An 18,350-nucleotide genomic window follows, 5' to 3' on the forward strand; every position below is an offset into this window, starting at 1 on the left:
AAGTCATTCCTAAGGACTTTCATTTCATCTTGACATACACGTAATGGGAAATAAGACTATGTAACATTCATTTTTCATGTTTCTGAAAGGTCAGGTTCATTTGCCTACCATATTTTGTAAAATAATTATGTGAAATGAACTCTTTAAGAATGAAATTTAGTTTATGTACAGACATGACACTTTCTGATATCTGAATTATTCTGTTAAAATTGCAAGTTATCCAATTGACAATATTTATTAATTCTGCTGTAAGTATTTGAGAAGCAAAAATGGACTCTTTTTATGCAGGAATAAACTTAATAAAGTGGAACCCCGATTTTTACATTCCCAGGTTTTACATTTTCCCACATTATACTGAGACGAACTAACTGTGGAGGGTTTATCCAATATTCTACCGCGTGATAAGGAACCCCTATCTGTTTTCCCAAACTTGCCCCTTAACTTCCAACTAAATACCGAACCGACAAACCCGTCCCTATTCGCCTCGCCAGTAGCATAGGTAGCTATGACAAGTGAGCCACCGCTGAATATTTTCCAAAATTTAAAGTATTAAACGTGAAATTTACAGAACCTGCCAATCCAACTGAACCTTAACTTTAATCTATCATTACTATCTGGGACACCCTATATATATATCTCTCACACGTGTGCAATTTCTTAATTATTCTTTAATTAAATTGTCAATACCAACGATTTTTTGCAAATCACTCTAAGTTGATAATCTATGAAGATTTCTGTTTATTTCTAAAGAGGATAATTAATTATGATCAGTGTGAACCTCAATTCCCCCCCTCCTGGAAGAGAAGACATTTATTAGCACACAAATTATTAAATCTCTTTACACTGATAAATTATTTAGGTGAATGTGTAACACCACGGTTTCGAAATGCACATTTATTAACACAGCAAGTAATAAAAATAATGATCACTTTCAGACATGATTTCCTTTGCAATAGGAAAATTAAAAAAAATAAAAAAAAAATGGATAGATTTCAAGTTTAACTAATTTATGAAAACATGTCTTCAAACAGCTTGTTTAACACATTAAAGCTGATAACAGCGGTGATAGATTCCACACTTCAACTATAGGTTACTCATATGTTTTAGAAAAGGTCACATGACCTGGAGTGGCAATCACAACAATTCACTTTTACAATTAAGAAATATGAAATGTTAATTTTATTCACATTATAGGTCCATATTCATATCCCTTTCAAATATTATCGTTCAGCAAATTCCCGTAATCGAATTGTTTTCAATATGACGAAGCCACAGCCTTTGTTATATTCCTAGGTTCGTGACTCGAGAAGTTCCCATATAATGACCAATGCAAGCATGCTTCAATGACTGAAACGTTATGTTTCAAAGCTTCTTCAACAACCATCCAGTTGTCACTTCAATACTAGAAGAATTTGGTACTTTCATTATAGTTCCGAATACAAACCATGTGACTCTGACAGCCGGCAGTGAATTTCAGGTATCCTGCAATCTGACAATCGTTCGTCTCGTTACATGTTCATGTCCGTATTTCCCCGAACTCTTGCGCTTAGAACTTGATATCAATAATAGCTTGTACTATCTTTACAAATCCGATATCATTTGATTCTTCACTGTTCGTATTTGCTTGCCACTTCCTCGTTCTCCATCTTTCTTGCGAGTTTTTTTTCTTTTCCCGCGTTCCAAAATTCCAGTTCCGGTCATCACTTTTTTCTTCTTCCTTTATTCCTGAGAGATTTTATGCACACTAAGTCTCATTGAAGTCAATCACCTTCTTTCAATTTAAGCTCACATTAAAGACATAATCTTTCAATTAGTTACATAATTATCGCTTTGCCGTACCAGTTATCTCGATGACCAAAAATAAAAAAATGAAGTAATCAGCCTTAATTTTACATACCAATACACATCATCTACGCACAGAGAAACCGCAAAGCCCATCTATTGAGCAAAAATCAAACTATTTGCGACAGCGCTGCAGGCTACTGCCATCTAGTGAGTAAATACTGTACTCATTCAAACAACACGTAAACTATTCACATCGAGTCATATGAAAATTACCTACACTTTTGACATGAATTTTAAAATAATAAATACAGTCTGCATTTTAAATAGTGTTTATAACAATATTCGTTATAATACATTCAATCTTCATGGTCCCAACGCATCAAAATGCTATAAAGATTACCTCGATTTTATATTTTCTCGCATTTTATGTTGTTTTTTTTCCAGTTTGGTTCCGTGAAGAATGTAAAATCGAGGTTCCACTGTACTCAGATAATTACATAAATGTGCTATTAGAGGAGGGGAAATGTTTATTTTGTATAAGATGTGTAGTTTTTAAAATCAAATTTAGGGTTATATTCACCATTTTAACATTGAAGTGTCATTTTATGTATCACCTTCGATCCCAAAATGTTTCCAGTTTTTGTACTAAAAATCTTGGGATCTTTTATTCACTGTAAATGTGTGGCCCTGTTGATAAGGCACAAGCAGATGCTGATATAAAAACTTAATTTATAGTTATTTTATGTTCTTCTCCCCATGCAAAAGAGTGTAAAATTTTTTTGTCGCTGGTATATACTGCTGATATTTTTATATAGAACACAATTTTACCACTCAGTTTTTATTTACCATAAATTTGTGTCCCTATTCATTCATTTTTACTATACCTTGTAGAGTCAACTCTCGATTCTACGACCCCGGGTATAACAACCCCCTCGAAGTAACGACCCTTTTCCCGGGAACCATGAAAAATTTAGAAAAAAGTTGAAAAATTTGGAAAAAAAGTTGAAAAATTGAAGGAAATCGGCCGAAAAATGAGTTGTTTTTTTTTTCCACTCATTCCCTTCACGAGTGCTCTACCGCTCACAATTGGGTCTGAACTAAAAGTAGACACCACCACACCATGCTTGAGTGATATCCAATAGCACTTGACCTCTGCCCTCCCCTCCTTCAAGCACACCAATGTTACCCCGCACCGGACAGCCGGTACCCAACGTGCCAGGCTTGTTTTGCCATGCTTGCTCTTGGATGCGCGAGAAGAGAAGATCGGATGTGCTTCGATGTTATTTTAAATCGACCTTGACTTGTTTCCTTGTCCTAAGAGCTGCTGAAAACTCGCGGGTGAGGAGGGGGTTCTTTGCCAATGTGTATGGCAGGTCAATTCTCTTTCATCGATAAATACACCACCTTGAGAGATAAGATCACAGGAATGTTCCAAAAATACAGATGTGTGGCACTTGGAAGTCTGACCCATCTGTCCAGCTCTGACCTAGATTTCAGTAGGTTCCCGTGAGTGAGCAACTCTCGGCCTTGCAGCCGACAACTTCCAGTAACCACTTTAATTCAAAACGTGTTCTTTGTTCCCTGCAACACTTCATAAAAAAGCAAAACTCTTAGAGAGAATCAAAACCACATAAGCGAACTAAAGATCGTCAACCTGCTTAATGCGTTGTCATCCAGGTTTCCACAAAAGTTTACTTCAATCTTACGTGCATCATAACTCACGTTTCCCACTTCATAAGTTTTCCTAATTATGTCGATGTCGTAATATCTGCCAAAAAAGTGTTCAGTTGGCTGACTGACTTCTCCCCTTTTTCCAGTCAGCAAAGGGGGAGGGGTGATTTTTTTGCTCCTGTGTTCACACGGGGTGATTACAGGCAAGGGTGGAAGTGGACCCTCCCCTCTTCCTTTCCTTTAACATCTAAAATGGGGCAACCAGTTCTGGATATATTCTTGAAAACAAACAAAAACTATAGAACAAGAAAAAAAATTGACCCCCCCCCCTTTTTCCTAGCTTATTCTCTGCCACTGATGTGCACGGCAATGTTGATAATTGCAGAATTCAGGTCTTTTTTTTATGCTGTTGTCTGCATAGGAAATATTACCCGTATTATTGTCTGTTGCATGGTAAAACGTAAAGCAAGGGTCATTTCTTTCTTCTTTACACTGCTGTTAAAAGTTCAGACTTCGACGGTTGCGTTATCTTTAAAATGCTGGGATATTTCTCTTCCGCCACCTGTTGCTCGAACTTCCAGCCGGTCTCCTTGTTTTTACGATGCAGCTGGCGCCAGTGGTTTGTCTAGCGTCTGCAAAGCCCTTGCTTGCTGATACGGTAACAGCAATGACTCATCCAGTGCAAAGGAAATGTTATTGTTTTGAACCTAAGCTGTTTTGATTTGATGATAACGAAATTCGATCTCCAGAAAGGAAAACAAGAGTTAAAATAACTTCATGTTCTGTGCCTTCTGATAAGCAAAACTGTAAATTTAATTCGCATCCGCTTTTCTTCATAACGATTCATGTGAAGAAAAAAATAAGTCACGGAGACCAATTAAAAGACATTTTTCAAGGGGAAAACTTTTGGAGAAGTGGGTGTTTGCGCATTTCCTTTTTCACACTGGATTACAATGCAAGTCAAGGATGGAGTTTGGACAGCTCCCTTGAATGGGGAAAGGGGGAGGGTGAATGAAGTTGGTTGAAGCAAAGAAAACATGGCTTTTTTTTTTTTTTGCGGTGTATTTTACACAGCCGAACCAGAACGAAAATTACAGCCCAGCCTCTTTTTTTTCTTCTTTTTTTTTTTCCTGGTTCCTAGAAAGGTTGTGTTGTTTCTCCCGAGATATCTAATCTTACCAGTTAATCTTGTAACACAATGCTCCAGTAGACCCGTATAGAGTCCAACATTCATTTGCCCGATGATCTCCAGACTTTTGCTGGCGCCAGTGAGGCTGGTGTCAAGATTCTTCGAGTTCGCTTGCAATAAGCGAGAGATTGTTTTCCTTTCCATAGGTCTCTGTGCAAACTGGTTTCTCATGAACTATAATCGTAAGAATTTCCTGGAAAAGCAACGACTGTGCACAATTGAAAGAAAGTAACATTATTTTAAATTATTTTTTGTGAAAATGTTTTCATCTTCTATTTTCCTTCTCACAACACGTATCCTGTGCATAACAGGTTGTATAACTACCAGGATAAATGGTGTCACCATCTCCTAGGCATCTTTGTGTCCGTTTGAGCTCCGTTTAATCTGAAAATTGGTGCAAATTCCAATAACGACCCCTTCGAAATAACTACCCTTTCTCCGGGATCTGTGAAAGGTCGTTCAATCGAGAGTTGACTGTACTCATCTTTCATCCCTAAAGGATCGGTGCTAAAATTGAAACTATTATTGACAAAACAATGGTATGTCGTAGACTTCTTACCTTAGTAGTTTTCATATTGATTGCTCATTATATCTTGTTTGGAGTGATGCAGATAATTTGGCAAGTTACTACTGTCTTCTTATTATGCATGATTTTTATGAGAATATGCTAGAACTGTTACCAGTTTGTCGAGAGGTTCACGGTGAATCAACTTATGGTAAAAATATTTTCAACCTATCATGCATACCACTAAAGGCCCTCCTGACAACAAATCACTTCCCACACTCATGTTCCATTGTTTCGTGCAACACCATTTGCAGAATTTAAAATTACATTGCAGTTATTATTTTATTACTTTCTGTTAATTTGGGAGTTTGAGAATTGCACTTTAATCTGAATCATCTAATTTCAAGACATTGTTTTTTGGCATAATCTTCGAAAATATTAAGGGCAGGAGCAGAATGTTCGTATTTCATTAATATGGATATTGATTTTGGGGATACCCTGTAGTCTATAAAGTTTTTCGATGGAAAAGTAAGTTCTTGTACCACAATGCAGAGCAGCAGTGGTCTAGCTGGTAAGGCATCTGGCTTCCATGTAAGGAACCCAGGAAGGGTGATCTAAGGTTGGAATCTTGCCAGCCTTGTTCCCACATAAAGCAGCTCTGGGGCTCACCCAGTCTGAATTAAATGGCTACCAGGGGCAAACTTAGGGTGTAAAGATGCTCATGGCATGGTGCGAAGTGCACAGGGAACTTTCCCTCTACCCCAATGCACGTGTGTGTGTGTGTGTGTGTGTAATCTGAAGCCATGGAGGTTCATTTGGCATGCTATATGGGAGACCTTGGTTAATTCTCAGGGTGGGTGATTCCAGGTGGAAATATTTCCAGCAATATGTCTGCATGGAGTGGCTCTGGGGTTCACCCAGACTAATAAATGGGTTCCTGTTTACAACTTGATGGGTGGGGGGGGTGTTAAATGCTGCTCTAACATGGTGCTGATCACATCACATCCACAAATGGTCAAGATTTTGAGTGTGTGCGCGTTTGGAGCCCCACATCCACTTACCATATTTACACATGTATAGTGCACGTGCGTGTATAATGCACACTCTCCTTTTGGATAGGTAAAAGTGACAAAAAATTATATCGTATGTAATGCGCAGTACAATCCAGTTTCAAGAAATGGCTTTCTTAGTTGTAGGTTGTAAATCTGGTCCTGTGCTGATCAAGAGTGAATGACGTCATACCTATTCAATTGCTCATTCCTTCTTTTTCAAAATATATACTTTTTCTTTCCGTGACTAATGTAACTTTTATAGGGCACATTCAGGACCTTCCAAATAGCAGTTAGCAGCACAAGATTTCTTCCATTATGGAATTTACACACTCCATGTATGTCATATTATTTGGCCAGTAATACATTTTAATTTTTATTAACTTTTTCCTTATGTTTTCTTTCATCCAAAGTACTATAAAATCAGAGCGTTTCTTCATTTTTTGATGAACTCATTTCACATTAGTGTGTTACCTTGTATGGAATACTGTTTCCATATTCAGAAACTGCAGGATTCAAACTTTACAACTATATATAACATGATAGGGTTCCTTAAACATGAAAAACCAAGCAAGTGTCCGAAAATCATGTAACGACCTTGTACGATTTCATGTTGGCTGTCTGAATTATTCAGTGCATAATATGCACCACAGTTTTTGGGGGCAAAAATTTTGGAAAAAAGTGCACATTATAATGAGTAAATACGGTACTTGAATGTTGTGGGAGTAGCTTTACCTTTTACCTTACTTATCCGGCAACTATTGTTCGGTTTACTGATTCACAATATTTTCCCTATTTTTTCCCCTGAATAATTAATAAAATTTCATACTTGAATTAAATTTCCATGGTATTGGTTCATTGTGGTTGAATTAATTCATAACTTGATTTTCTATTTCAGGATACGATTTGGAAGATATCATTCACATAGCAAGGGAGCTAAATGCAATGCTTCATCAGAAACCAAAGGAAGCACTGAAGACAATAAGGAACAAGTACTCTCACAAGTAAGTTCTTGTCAGATTACCATTAGGTGTAAAAATTCAGTCTCTTTTTTTTTTAAATAAATATAATGTAACAATGTTTATTCATGAAAATAGCCTATTTTAATCATCAAAACAATATTCATTGCAATTTTTACTGTTGCCATCTTTCAGGTAGCTTTCGAATATCCTGGTGGTTTTTAATATCATTCGATGGTGGTTTTTAATCTATTTTCCACCTCCTTGAAGGTTTCTGAAGTGGGAAGCCACTAGGTGGTGCTGAAGGAATCTGAACAGGTGGTAGTCTGAAGGGTCAAGGTTAGGGGAATAAGCTGCATGAGACAAACTTCACAACCGAATGAATAGTGCCTCCTTAGTACCTTTTGCCATGTGCAGCATGGCGTTTTCATGCAGCAATATCACCTGCATAGTCCTAGGTCTTTTCAGTTTCATCACTCGAACAAATTAGTTGACTTTGATAACACTCGGCAGTAGTAGGAAAACCAGTGTCATACTGTCTCCACAGATTCTGCAGGTGGTTGGAAGTGACTTGTTGGGTCACTCCCAGTGCTGTGGCAAGTTCGTACTGTATTTAACATAGTTGCTCCAATTCTTCATTCTCCACTTTTTTTGGCTGTCTAGAATGCTGTTCATCTTCCAGATCGAATTTCCCTTCCCGGAATCACTGAAACTGCTTGTTGCTGGTGCTGAATAATAAGTAGTGAACAGATTTGAAAATGCAAAATTATGGTCTGGAAAGTGAAAAAAAAGGTTCTGAAAGGTTCTGAAAAAAGGTTCAATCAATCGTTCTGCTGTACAAAATGAGACTATAGGATGTTATGTAGCTGCTCAAAAAGAGTGAAAATCATTTATGTTTGTCCAATTTTTTAACAACTTGAAATGAAGGAAAAAGGTGCTGAAGCATCAAGAAAGGGGATAAATGTGCTAATATCACGAAAAGGTGCAACAAAGTGTGTTCATTTTACTTGATTTCATGTCCTAAAATACCTCAAACTATCTGTATGAAAACAGCTATATTTTTGGATAGGTGCTGCACCTTAAAATCCGTTCCCTATTAATAAGACATCTTCACCCAAGGCTGAACAAATAATTTCCTTCACCTCAGACATTTTTCTTCAGTTGATATGCAAGAAAAGTGTGCAGTGTCTGACATACTGCTGCTTTGTTATGGCATCTGCTAGTTGGGAATTTTCATTTTTAGGCTGGTATTTGAGTGCCCAAACATAGCGGGAAAGTTGTAATTTGAACAATCACAACAGTAAAATATAATAGATGAATTGATTTAGGTGCCAGGAATTAATTTGTGCACTTAATTAATGGGAGAAGTCAACGGTTCTTAAACTTTCCTAGACCACGGACCCTCTTCAGAGATCACTGGGATCTCGGGGACCCCCAAGAATTAACTAAAGGCCTGGAATTTGCATCATACATATTTATTTCTAGTGTTTCATCACTGATTTCCACCATTTAAGGAAGGGCAAATTAAATGAACGTGCACACTTTATTTTTTTTTTGCATTTTATTGTAATGTTAATTGTAGCAATTACATTCAATTAATCAAGAGTATATAAAATACAATTTTTGTATTAATAATAAATACTAACAAGAGATGACACAACACTACTTGTTAATATTATTTCCTGTGAGAGGGATGATGCTGCATTTCACAGACAAGTCGTGATATATCAAGCTTAATGTTACAAACCTGAATCCTAAATTCTGGTTCTACATTTTCCAATCGGTTTCTGTACTTGTTTTTAAGATAGATGAGAGCAGAGTATGATTTTTCACATAAGTAGGTTGTTACGAAAGGCATTAATACTTTCATGGCCTTCTTTGATAGTCCAGGAAAATCATCCTGTAAGTAAGCCCAAAAGTTTGCAAGTGTCTTTTCTTTGAACTGCATTTTCCAGTCTTCTGCTTCTGTAAGCCCTTCTACTTCATGCACGCTAACTGAAAATGGATCCCTGATCCAATTTTTGCTTTCATCAGGCAATTTTCATTAGGTTGTAAATCTGGTCCTATGCTGATCAAGAGTGAATGACGTCATACCTATTCAATTGCTCATTCCTTCTTTTTCAAAATATATACTTTTTCTTTCCGTGACTAATGTAACTTTTATAAGACACATTCAGGACCTTCCAAATAGCAGTTAGCAGCACAAGATTTCTTCCATTATGGAATTTACACACTCCATGTATGTCATATTATTTGGCCAGTAATACATTTTAATTTTTATTAGGGATGTGACCGATTAATCGGTACTCTATCGGTATCGGCCAATATAGGCATATCGGTTTATCGGTAAAATTACCGATTATTTTACTGATCCGATATATCGATAAATATATGATAATATATTTGGTACTTTATTGGTATCTGCCAAAATTTCATATCGGCCCATCCCTATTTTTATTATCTTTTTCCTTGTTTTTTTTCATCCAAAATACCATAAAAGTCGGAACGTTTCTTCATTTTTTGATGAACTTATTTCAACCGCATTTCACATTAATGTAGTTATCTTGTATGGAATACAGTTTCCATATTCAGAGACTGCAGGTTTCATGATAGGGTTCCATAAACATGAAAAATCAATGCAAATGTCCCAAATTCATGGAATGACCCTGCACTGTTTCATGTTGGCTGTCTGAATTATTCCATGCATAATACGCACCACACAGTTTTTGGGGGCAAAAATTTTGGAAAAAAGTGTGCATTATACATGAGTAAATACGGTATACTGTATTTATATTCAAAATTTGGATTCGATTTTTAATAATGAACAAATAATTATTTTGCATACCCTGAGTGGCATCTATCTTGCTATCAAGTCTCATCTTCAAATGTTCTTCCTTGTTTTCATTTTTTTTAAATATAAATGTGTCAATATGGAACAGCAACAGGGATGACAAAAACTGGACACATTCCGGGATCAAAAACAGTATATAAAACGACATTTTGGTGTTAAAATAGTGAATATAACCCTAAATTTGATTTAAAAACTATACTTATCACACAAAATAAACTTTTGCCTTCAAGTAGCATATTTATGTAGTTGTCAGAGTATTAAGTTTATTCCTGTGTAAAGAAGTGCATTTTTCCTTCTCAGATATTTACAGCAGATTTAATCAATTTTCCAAGCTTTGCATAACCCTGCAGGATAATTCAGACTTCAGAAAGTGTCACATCGGTAAAGAAACTAAATTTCGTGTTTTAATTTATTTTCGCATTTTGCGCAAATCATTTCGTGACAAAACATGGCAGGAAAACTCACCTCGTGCCTTTCAATAACATGAAAAATGAACTACATTGTGTTATTTCACATATCGTGTTTCCGTCAAAAATGAAATATGCATGACTGTATGTAGTGGCATTGGTTCAGCCCTAACCAAAATATAATTTGTTGAATGTGCAGACACATATTGTATCTCACTCGTGCATTGCTTTCTCTTTTTCAGGTTGTTCTATGAAGTTGCCAAAACTCCTCTGATTTCAAGTTTGGATGACAAAGTGTCAGACTTATGTTGAGTCTTCTTGCGAGGAACAGTGGGCATGGAGAACTCCACTTTGTAACAATTGCAGTATTGTTCCTTCTTGTAGAAGGGAAAGTTGCGTAATAAGTTGTGTTAGGAAAACTTCATATAAATTGAATGTGTGTGGTGTACAAATATGACGATGTAATTTTCCAAAATGCTGAATAATGGTACAACATAAGTTCTCAGATTGTAAGGTTATTTAATTAGTTTAATTTTTAAAGATAATATAAACTTTTTCACACTTTTTTAAAAAAATGGCATGGGAAGATATACCAAATTTATTTTAGAAAAGTAGTTAGAACAGTCTTGAAATGCAATGAAGTATCATTTTTTTAAAATATATATGTAGCATTTACACCATACATGAAAGTGAGTGTAGAATATATATATATGTGTGTGTGCAAGTGTAGAAAGAAAAGACCATGAAAAACTCTGCAAATAAAACTAAGCTCAAGTACAAAATTGGTGACGTAAGGAAGAAAATGTCGGTAATGTATTTTTTGTATATTAAAAACTTAAATTTTTCCAATTTATTTTTGCATTGGGTTGTACCTCGGTTTCCTTAACCCTTGTGCTTAATATCACTGTCTCCCATTCCTCTAATTTTCTATATATGATAGGAGTAGAATCTTTATTCGTGAAAAAAATTGTTTGAGATTTTTTTAAACAGAACTTTTATCATTCTAAGCTTTTTTTGTAAATAATGTCACTGGTTTTATGTTGACTTTTTTTAAGGACTTATTCACAATTTTTTTTGAGTACTTTTGAGAGGAAGTTGTAATAATTTGTTAGGCATTTTTTAATTTTTATGTATGTACATGTTCGAATATTTAGTATTTATCAATGCATTAAGTTCCATTAATTAGTATATGGGGGAAAAATTCAAAATAGTAAAAGCACCCCTTCAAATTGACAATATGAAAACAGTAAGGAACATAAGGAGAAATTAGGATTGATTTTACACCAGTGTTTTTAAAATGTTACCCATCAAATATATTTATAAATAGAGATTGTAAATTATGTAAGGAAAATGTGGGTTTTGCAATGAAAAACTTTGTTTCTTGTGTATATTTCCAAAAAAATTATAGCTTATCCTGTTTCATATTTAATTAAGGTAGTTTGGACTAGCTATTACTTCAAGTCTGTAACTGAAAATGTGATTTTTTTTCACAAATAAGTAGATCTTCAATAGGCATTTAAATCTTCGCATGAAACTGTTTAACTGTGTAAATCTTGGTGTTTTTCTTGGATTTTTCATTAAGCATGTATTGTGTATATAAATGGACCTTGGCCAAATTCTGGTTTGTTTGTAGCAATTCATGACCTTGTTCATGTTGAACAGACTGTTCGTGCATGATTATGTATATATACATATATAAATATTTTTGAAAGCAAATTAAATGAATGAATTTCTTTAATTCTAAATAAGGTATTGAATTCAATCTAATACTAGTGGGGTGTCTTTATTTTGCAACTAGCTAGCATCATATGTTCAGCCATTCAGGTCAGTGAAATGTCGTTAAATACCACTAGCCAACATACTTTTTGTAGAAGTTTGGGAAATGGCTGATTCGTATTGTTCCATTCCCAGAAGCTTTAATACGGTACAAAAATTTTCTGACTCAGTTATTTCTATTACATTTATAAGCTAGAAAAATGCTACTCTTTTATGTAGCACATGTTGTTTTTACGCTTTCAGGGTTGCTACGCATCTGGAAAACCGGGAATTTTGAAGATTATCTGGAATTTATGTGCATTTTGGAGTGTGCAAGAGAACCAGTTAAAAATTGAACAAGTGGTTCATTTCCACTTCTGAATTTGGTTCTTGTGATTCCACTCCCCTCAAAAGATTCAGTTCAGAAACTTGTTCCTCTTGTCCTTATGACTTCTAGTCTGTTACATACAAAATTATGATTCAATCACATTTCGATTCTGCATTTATTCATTCCCGGATCTAGGTTCTTGGATTCGTTGAGACTGTCCGTTCATTTTGCGACTCGTTCTAGAGAACCTGTTCTAGATCGGGATTTGTAGAGGCACGAGATTTTTCCTTTGAGAACAAGCTACTCAAGACGAAACCTGCTGCACCAGCCATCCTCAGAATTTCTTGCGATAAAAATGTTGCTTTAGCTGTGTGTGTGGTGAGAAAGAAAATTTCCTTTCTTCAAGAAAACACCCATTCGGAAAAAGTTCTCTTTTGATACGTGAAGCGGAGCAGGTTGGTTTTTGGACAGTTTATTGGTTTTGGATCTGCAATAACTGTATACTCCTTGAACCAAAGAGAATGTAATACTTTTTGCCTTGAGCAGAATTTCACGTAACTGGCTGTAGTTGACATCACACTGGACAGGTGCAGAGTAAAAACAAAGGGATTTACTACCAGGTAGGGATGGGACTGATTAATCAATACTCGATCGGTATCGGCCGATATAGGCATATCAGTTTATTTATCAAACTGATTTTTTTGACAGAATTCCTCATATATTCCTCTGAAAACAGACCTCAGGAATCTGTCAATTTAACTTTTTTTTAGCGGTGTAATGTTCATAATGAAGACTTATAAAAAAAACTGCAGCCGGCAAATCGGTTCCAAATCTCACGTTCATGTTGTCAAGTTAACTGCTATATATTTTTTTTTAGAGGAACAGTGTGCAGAATGAATCCGACCATAAGCAACTGCAGTCAATAAACCAGTTCCAAAACTCTCGTTCGTGCTTTCTCATTGAAATGTAATGAAGTCTTCGCTACAATACCTTGCGTACATCTTCAAGCAGGTTGATAAGAAACTTCACCGCTGCTTGTTCCCTTCGACTTGTTACATTACGAGAAGTTCCATGTGTTAATGCCAAGAAATCTTAACAAATAAATTTGTTGTGACATCAGAACACAGAGGGGTGGGGCTTGTGTTGGTTTTGGTGTGCGACCAGATATACCGCTTTCTAGATGGAAAAGCGAGCAGAGGGGAGGGAGCATGGAAGATTTGCAAGCCAGTTGTTGGCCATGCGTTGCCAAATTGCGAGTCGTTCTTCAACTTATAGTTGTTTCCTTTATTCGATAGCAAGTGTTTGTATCATAATGAAAGAAAAAGGGACACAGAAAAACTAGACATAATATTTGACCTTGATAAAGGTTTGACAACAAAGGAAGGGCAGGAATTTATTCAGATGGCAACGTGGCACTCGAGCGCAAGAAAGGGAAAGCAAGAGGAGACAACAAACTTATTGCAGTAGTCGTGCAGTATTGCCATACAAACTAAACTTCCCCTAGGAACAGGGAAAGGGGGTATTTTCATTTTGTGGCAGTTGGAAATTGTGTCAAGCAGGTAGTACACCCGAGCCGACTGAATCGAAACTAGTGATGATGGCCTCAAGAGGAATCCAGGTTCTGTGAAAATCTGCTGCTACTGATAGAACATTCCAATTATCCCGTTTATGTGTTTTCAATTTCTGCAACAATGTCACCTTTTCTGAAACTGTTACGCTCCTTTTGGTTTGATTTCACTCCGCATGGAAAAGTGCTCAAAGATTCAAACTTAGTAAATAATATTGCATTTTCTTTTGGAAAAAGCTCGAATAGAAAACTGATGGTGCCAAACAGAGGCGGATCCCTCCCCCCCCCCCCCCAAACACACCCACCCACATACAACTCTCCTTAGTCGGCAGCTGTCCTACAGAGGAGAAAAATTGAATAATTAGTGAACTTTCATATTGAAAATGCATTTTGCGTGCAACATTTAGAGATATATTAAATTTGTCTGCTCCCGTGGGAATTTCTCCCACCTCGACATTAATATTTTTTGGTGTGCCGTTACTGATCTCGAATTATACTAAAATTCTCAGTTAGAATAGCCTATTTTTGCATTGTATTTCATATTTTTAAAGCACATTTCTGGGGGTGTGCAGGAACTGGAGAAAGTCTGTTCCAGGATCGGGGGGGGGGGGACCTAATCTCGATACAGACTTCAGAAGTGTCATTTCTTGAAAATAGCAGTTTTTATTCCAGAAATGCAAAAACCATTACTTGAGGGGAAAGTAATGATTAGAATTTGAGATATTCACATTGCTGGTGAATTTCAACATTTCCCACATCGCAAATTTCCCGACTTAGACTGAAAATGGAAAATTTTTACACTCAGAACATTCTTTTTGTAGGTTACAAAAAAAAGGCCCACCCCACACACATTAAATATTCGATCTAGCGACAATAGCGAACTTTGCAGTCCAGTTGTTGGAAACACTGTCTCAACTGTGCTGCACGCTCTCTGGTCCTGTTAAGTTAAGTTTCTGCGTAGAGACATGCCAAAAGGGAAGAGTACAGTGTGGAAACGTTTTAATATAATAACCAATGTTTCTAAAGTTGTGTCAACATTGTTCTGCCGAAATTTCTAGAGGCGGGAAGTAGACAAAATCATATACTACGTCTAACATGCAATATCATTTGAAACGATGTCTTCCACATCTGAGAAAGCTGAAAGATTTATATGGTGAAGCATTTGCTGAAAGTGAAAACTCCAATTCCGGTGAAAATAATGCTGAAAAAGAAGAAAAAGTACCTCGTGTGCAATGTGATGTTTTTGAACCAACACCTGGCCCAAGTTCATCTGTTCTTCCTATCCCTGACACGCTATCAGGATATCAAAAAAACAATTCAAAACTTACCATGCAGCCGACAATAGCCTCTTTGTTAAACAAGAAGAAAAAATATTCAAGAAATGACCCAAAATGAATAGCAATTGATAAGAAAATATGTGAAATGATTGTTCTGGACATGTTACCGATGCAAACCGTAGAAAAGGTTGGATTTCGAAGGTTTATCAACTTTTTAGGACCACTGTATCAGATAATGGGAAGGCATTGTCTTCCTCACTGATACCTAAAATTTATGAACGTGTATCACAGAAGGTCCATATGCTGGAAACGTGTACATTCATTGCTGGACAAGATTTTTTGAGTGTGACAGCGCACTTTATAGACACAAATTTTAAATTAATAACTTTAAATCTTGAAGTGGTGCCTTTCAGTGGCACCAGCCACACTGGATTGAACATTGCAGAAAACCTCAAAGAATGTTTCAATAAATGGGGAATTTCATCGTCAGTAAAAGTAATCATTACAGACAATGCTCGCAATATGAAACGTGCTGCAGGCTTGTTGGATCAGGGACGTCGTTACGGGGGCCTGGGGGTGCTCTGGCCCCAGCAGTTGTAACTCTGGCCCCCGCAAACAAAATTTTGATCTCTTAAAAATTATCCTAAATTAATACTACGTATTATTTTCTGGTAAATTTGTAGCAGAGTTGGAAACACTGAGCGGGAACAAACCTGCTATTCCGAAGAAAATCTTCGGAAGCAAATGTAGGACAGCAAAATTCCACCCTTTCGTTGCTTACCAGTTTATAACCAGTTTATAATCTGCCTGCTTTGAGGTTATTACCCTTGCCCTACCCTAAGTTCCTGAAAACCTTTTGCCTTTTGTTGCAAATGACCCTTCCGTTACAGATGGAATCAAAGACTCCGCCGAGGCCGAGCGGTCAACAGTAGGGGGTCGAGCGACATATGGAGAGAGTTCTTCAGTACTGACATTGTTCTGAGATTTCAAATTGCTCCTTGCTTCAGCTTCAGAGCCACGGATTAGCTTTGTGTTCTTGCTTGCGAGCAAGGTCTGCTATCGGGTTGCTACGGTCACTGTGTTTTTATTCGTGTGTGGGAAGCGTTCTAGCGTTGTTGTGCATTTCAATTTTGAATGGATAAATTTATCAAAACTGGATATTTTAAAACTATCTCAAAACATGTGGAACATGACAACAATGAAGATGATGTTGATCCAAGTTCTGACGTTCCAAAGTTAGGCAAAACAAGTGAATGTACTAATGTGAAAATAATTACTGATCTTGGGGTAGATAATCCTAGGCAACCACTTTTGCAAAACTATCCAAATACTACGTTCGGAAAGCGAAAGCGATTATTTCAAAAATACTGGTTTGCATCTGCGCCGTGGCTAGAATATAGTGTGGAACTTGACGCATGCTTTTGTTTTCCATGCCGTAAATTTGGCACAGATTCAGGATATGCAGAATCAAGTTTCAGGAAAATAGGGATTCGCAACTGGAAGAAACCATGTGAAAAAATTAAGGAAAACGGAGGAACGTCCTATCATCTAAAATGCATGGAACTGTGGGTGAATTACAAAGTGAGTACCAATCAGTTTTGATAAAACAATTATATGTGTGTGTGTGTGTTCGTAGTTTAACTTAAATAATGAAATATGTATATGTCTGTATATCGAGTGTTCAAATTGAAAAAATGCTGAGGAGAAAAGTCATATCAGCTTCCCTTTTCAAATTTTGAGATTTGTACCTAAAACATACGGACTGATGGTTCAAAGTAAATAACACAAATTTTCCAATTAATGTACAAGAGTTCAGTAATCACTGATCTCGTCTCAGTGGACTTTTATTTCATATCAGAATTATTTTTCTTAGAGGAAGGCAAATTAATCAGGAAATATTTTCTCATCAAATACATATTGTAATTTGCAAACCAACAACAGTATTAATTTTAATGTAAAATTCAGTACAGAAACTGACAATTTATATGCTGATATTAATGTAATATTTACTTGAAGTTGAAAGAAATGATTACGTCAAATTCTTAGCAATAGCAAAATATGATCGAGAATATTTAAGAGGAAAATTCTTTACCTGGTCAGGAGTTAAATTAAAAATTTCAATTTGAACACTGGATGTACTTTGATTTTCGTTTCCTGATTTTACATTACTTTACTGACACTTCTGGCTAATGTCAAAGATATGCAACGGTGATACAAGAAATTAATGCATGGACAGTAACAAAAAAAGCGCCTGCCTCTCCAGGCGAGGACATCGCGTAGCGGTAATGTCATCAACATATAATTAAGAGGTCCTGGCCTGGGTTCGATATCTAGTGGATGCACATAGTGGTTTGGATCCAACTTTAAACTGTACGTCCAGTCCCGATTGGCCTATCTGTGCATGAAGAGGACTTAATACAAAAACTCACGGACTCGAACTTAGATCAATTTGGGACAAAATCGTAATTCGGTAGCTAACGTGCTCAGCCACTGAGGTGGCTAGAATTCAATAGGTTTTCATTTTGGCTATTTTACCTTTTTTCCTACCTCGTAGGTTAATTTTTACAAGTCGATGTGGATGGATGAATGATGGACGGATGGAAAGGTGATGGGAGCATAGACAAACAGAATGAGTCACCAATGGCTGGTGGAGGTTTGAACATGGGATCTCTGATTCCGTAGCCCTTTACGCTTACCACTCCGCCACGAACACTGGAATAAATAAAATAAGTAATGCCATTGTTTAGAATGGATGTCGGGGAGAATGGAAGCCTAGCTAATAACAATGTACACTAATGCATTGTTGGCATTTCTAGCAGATGTTAACGGTCTACCGATACCTCACACAACGGAGAAATAATATTTACCTATATTTGCATTGTTTTAAAAAATATATATATAGCACTGACGAACGAAGGAACAAAGCTAATCTCTCTGGTCTAGAGCAGGAATTTCCAAACTTTTTCGTTTCGCCGCGCCATTAGTGTTTCAAGATTTTTCCACGGCG

The 18,350-nt window shown here is 36.5% G+C and overlaps 1 protein-coding gene across 1 annotated transcript in view; it reads left to right on the forward strand.

Moving 5' to 3' along the window:
* The window catches only part of CycB3 (cyclin B3), a 42,609-nt gene extending 30,472 nt beyond the window's left edge, over nt 1-12,137 (forward strand). Inside the window, exons 7-8 of the mRNA XM_083122688.1 lie at nt 7,098-7,203; nt 10,659-12,137. Coding sequence (XP_082978814.1) covers nt 7,098-7,203; nt 10,659-10,728 — 176 coding nt within the window. The 3' untranslated portion in view covers nt 10,729-12,137. The remainder of the gene's footprint in view (nt 1-7,097; nt 7,204-10,658) is intronic.
* Nucleotides 12,138-18,350: the final 6,213 nt, after the last annotated feature.

The sequence above is a fragment of the Lepisma saccharinum genome, chromosome 5 (genome assembly GCF_977018435.1).
Source record: "Lepisma saccharinum chromosome 5, izLepSacc3.1, whole genome shotgun sequence".
Classification (NCBI taxonomy): Eukaryota; Metazoa; Arthropoda; class Insecta; order Zygentoma; family Lepismatidae; genus Lepisma; species Lepisma saccharinum.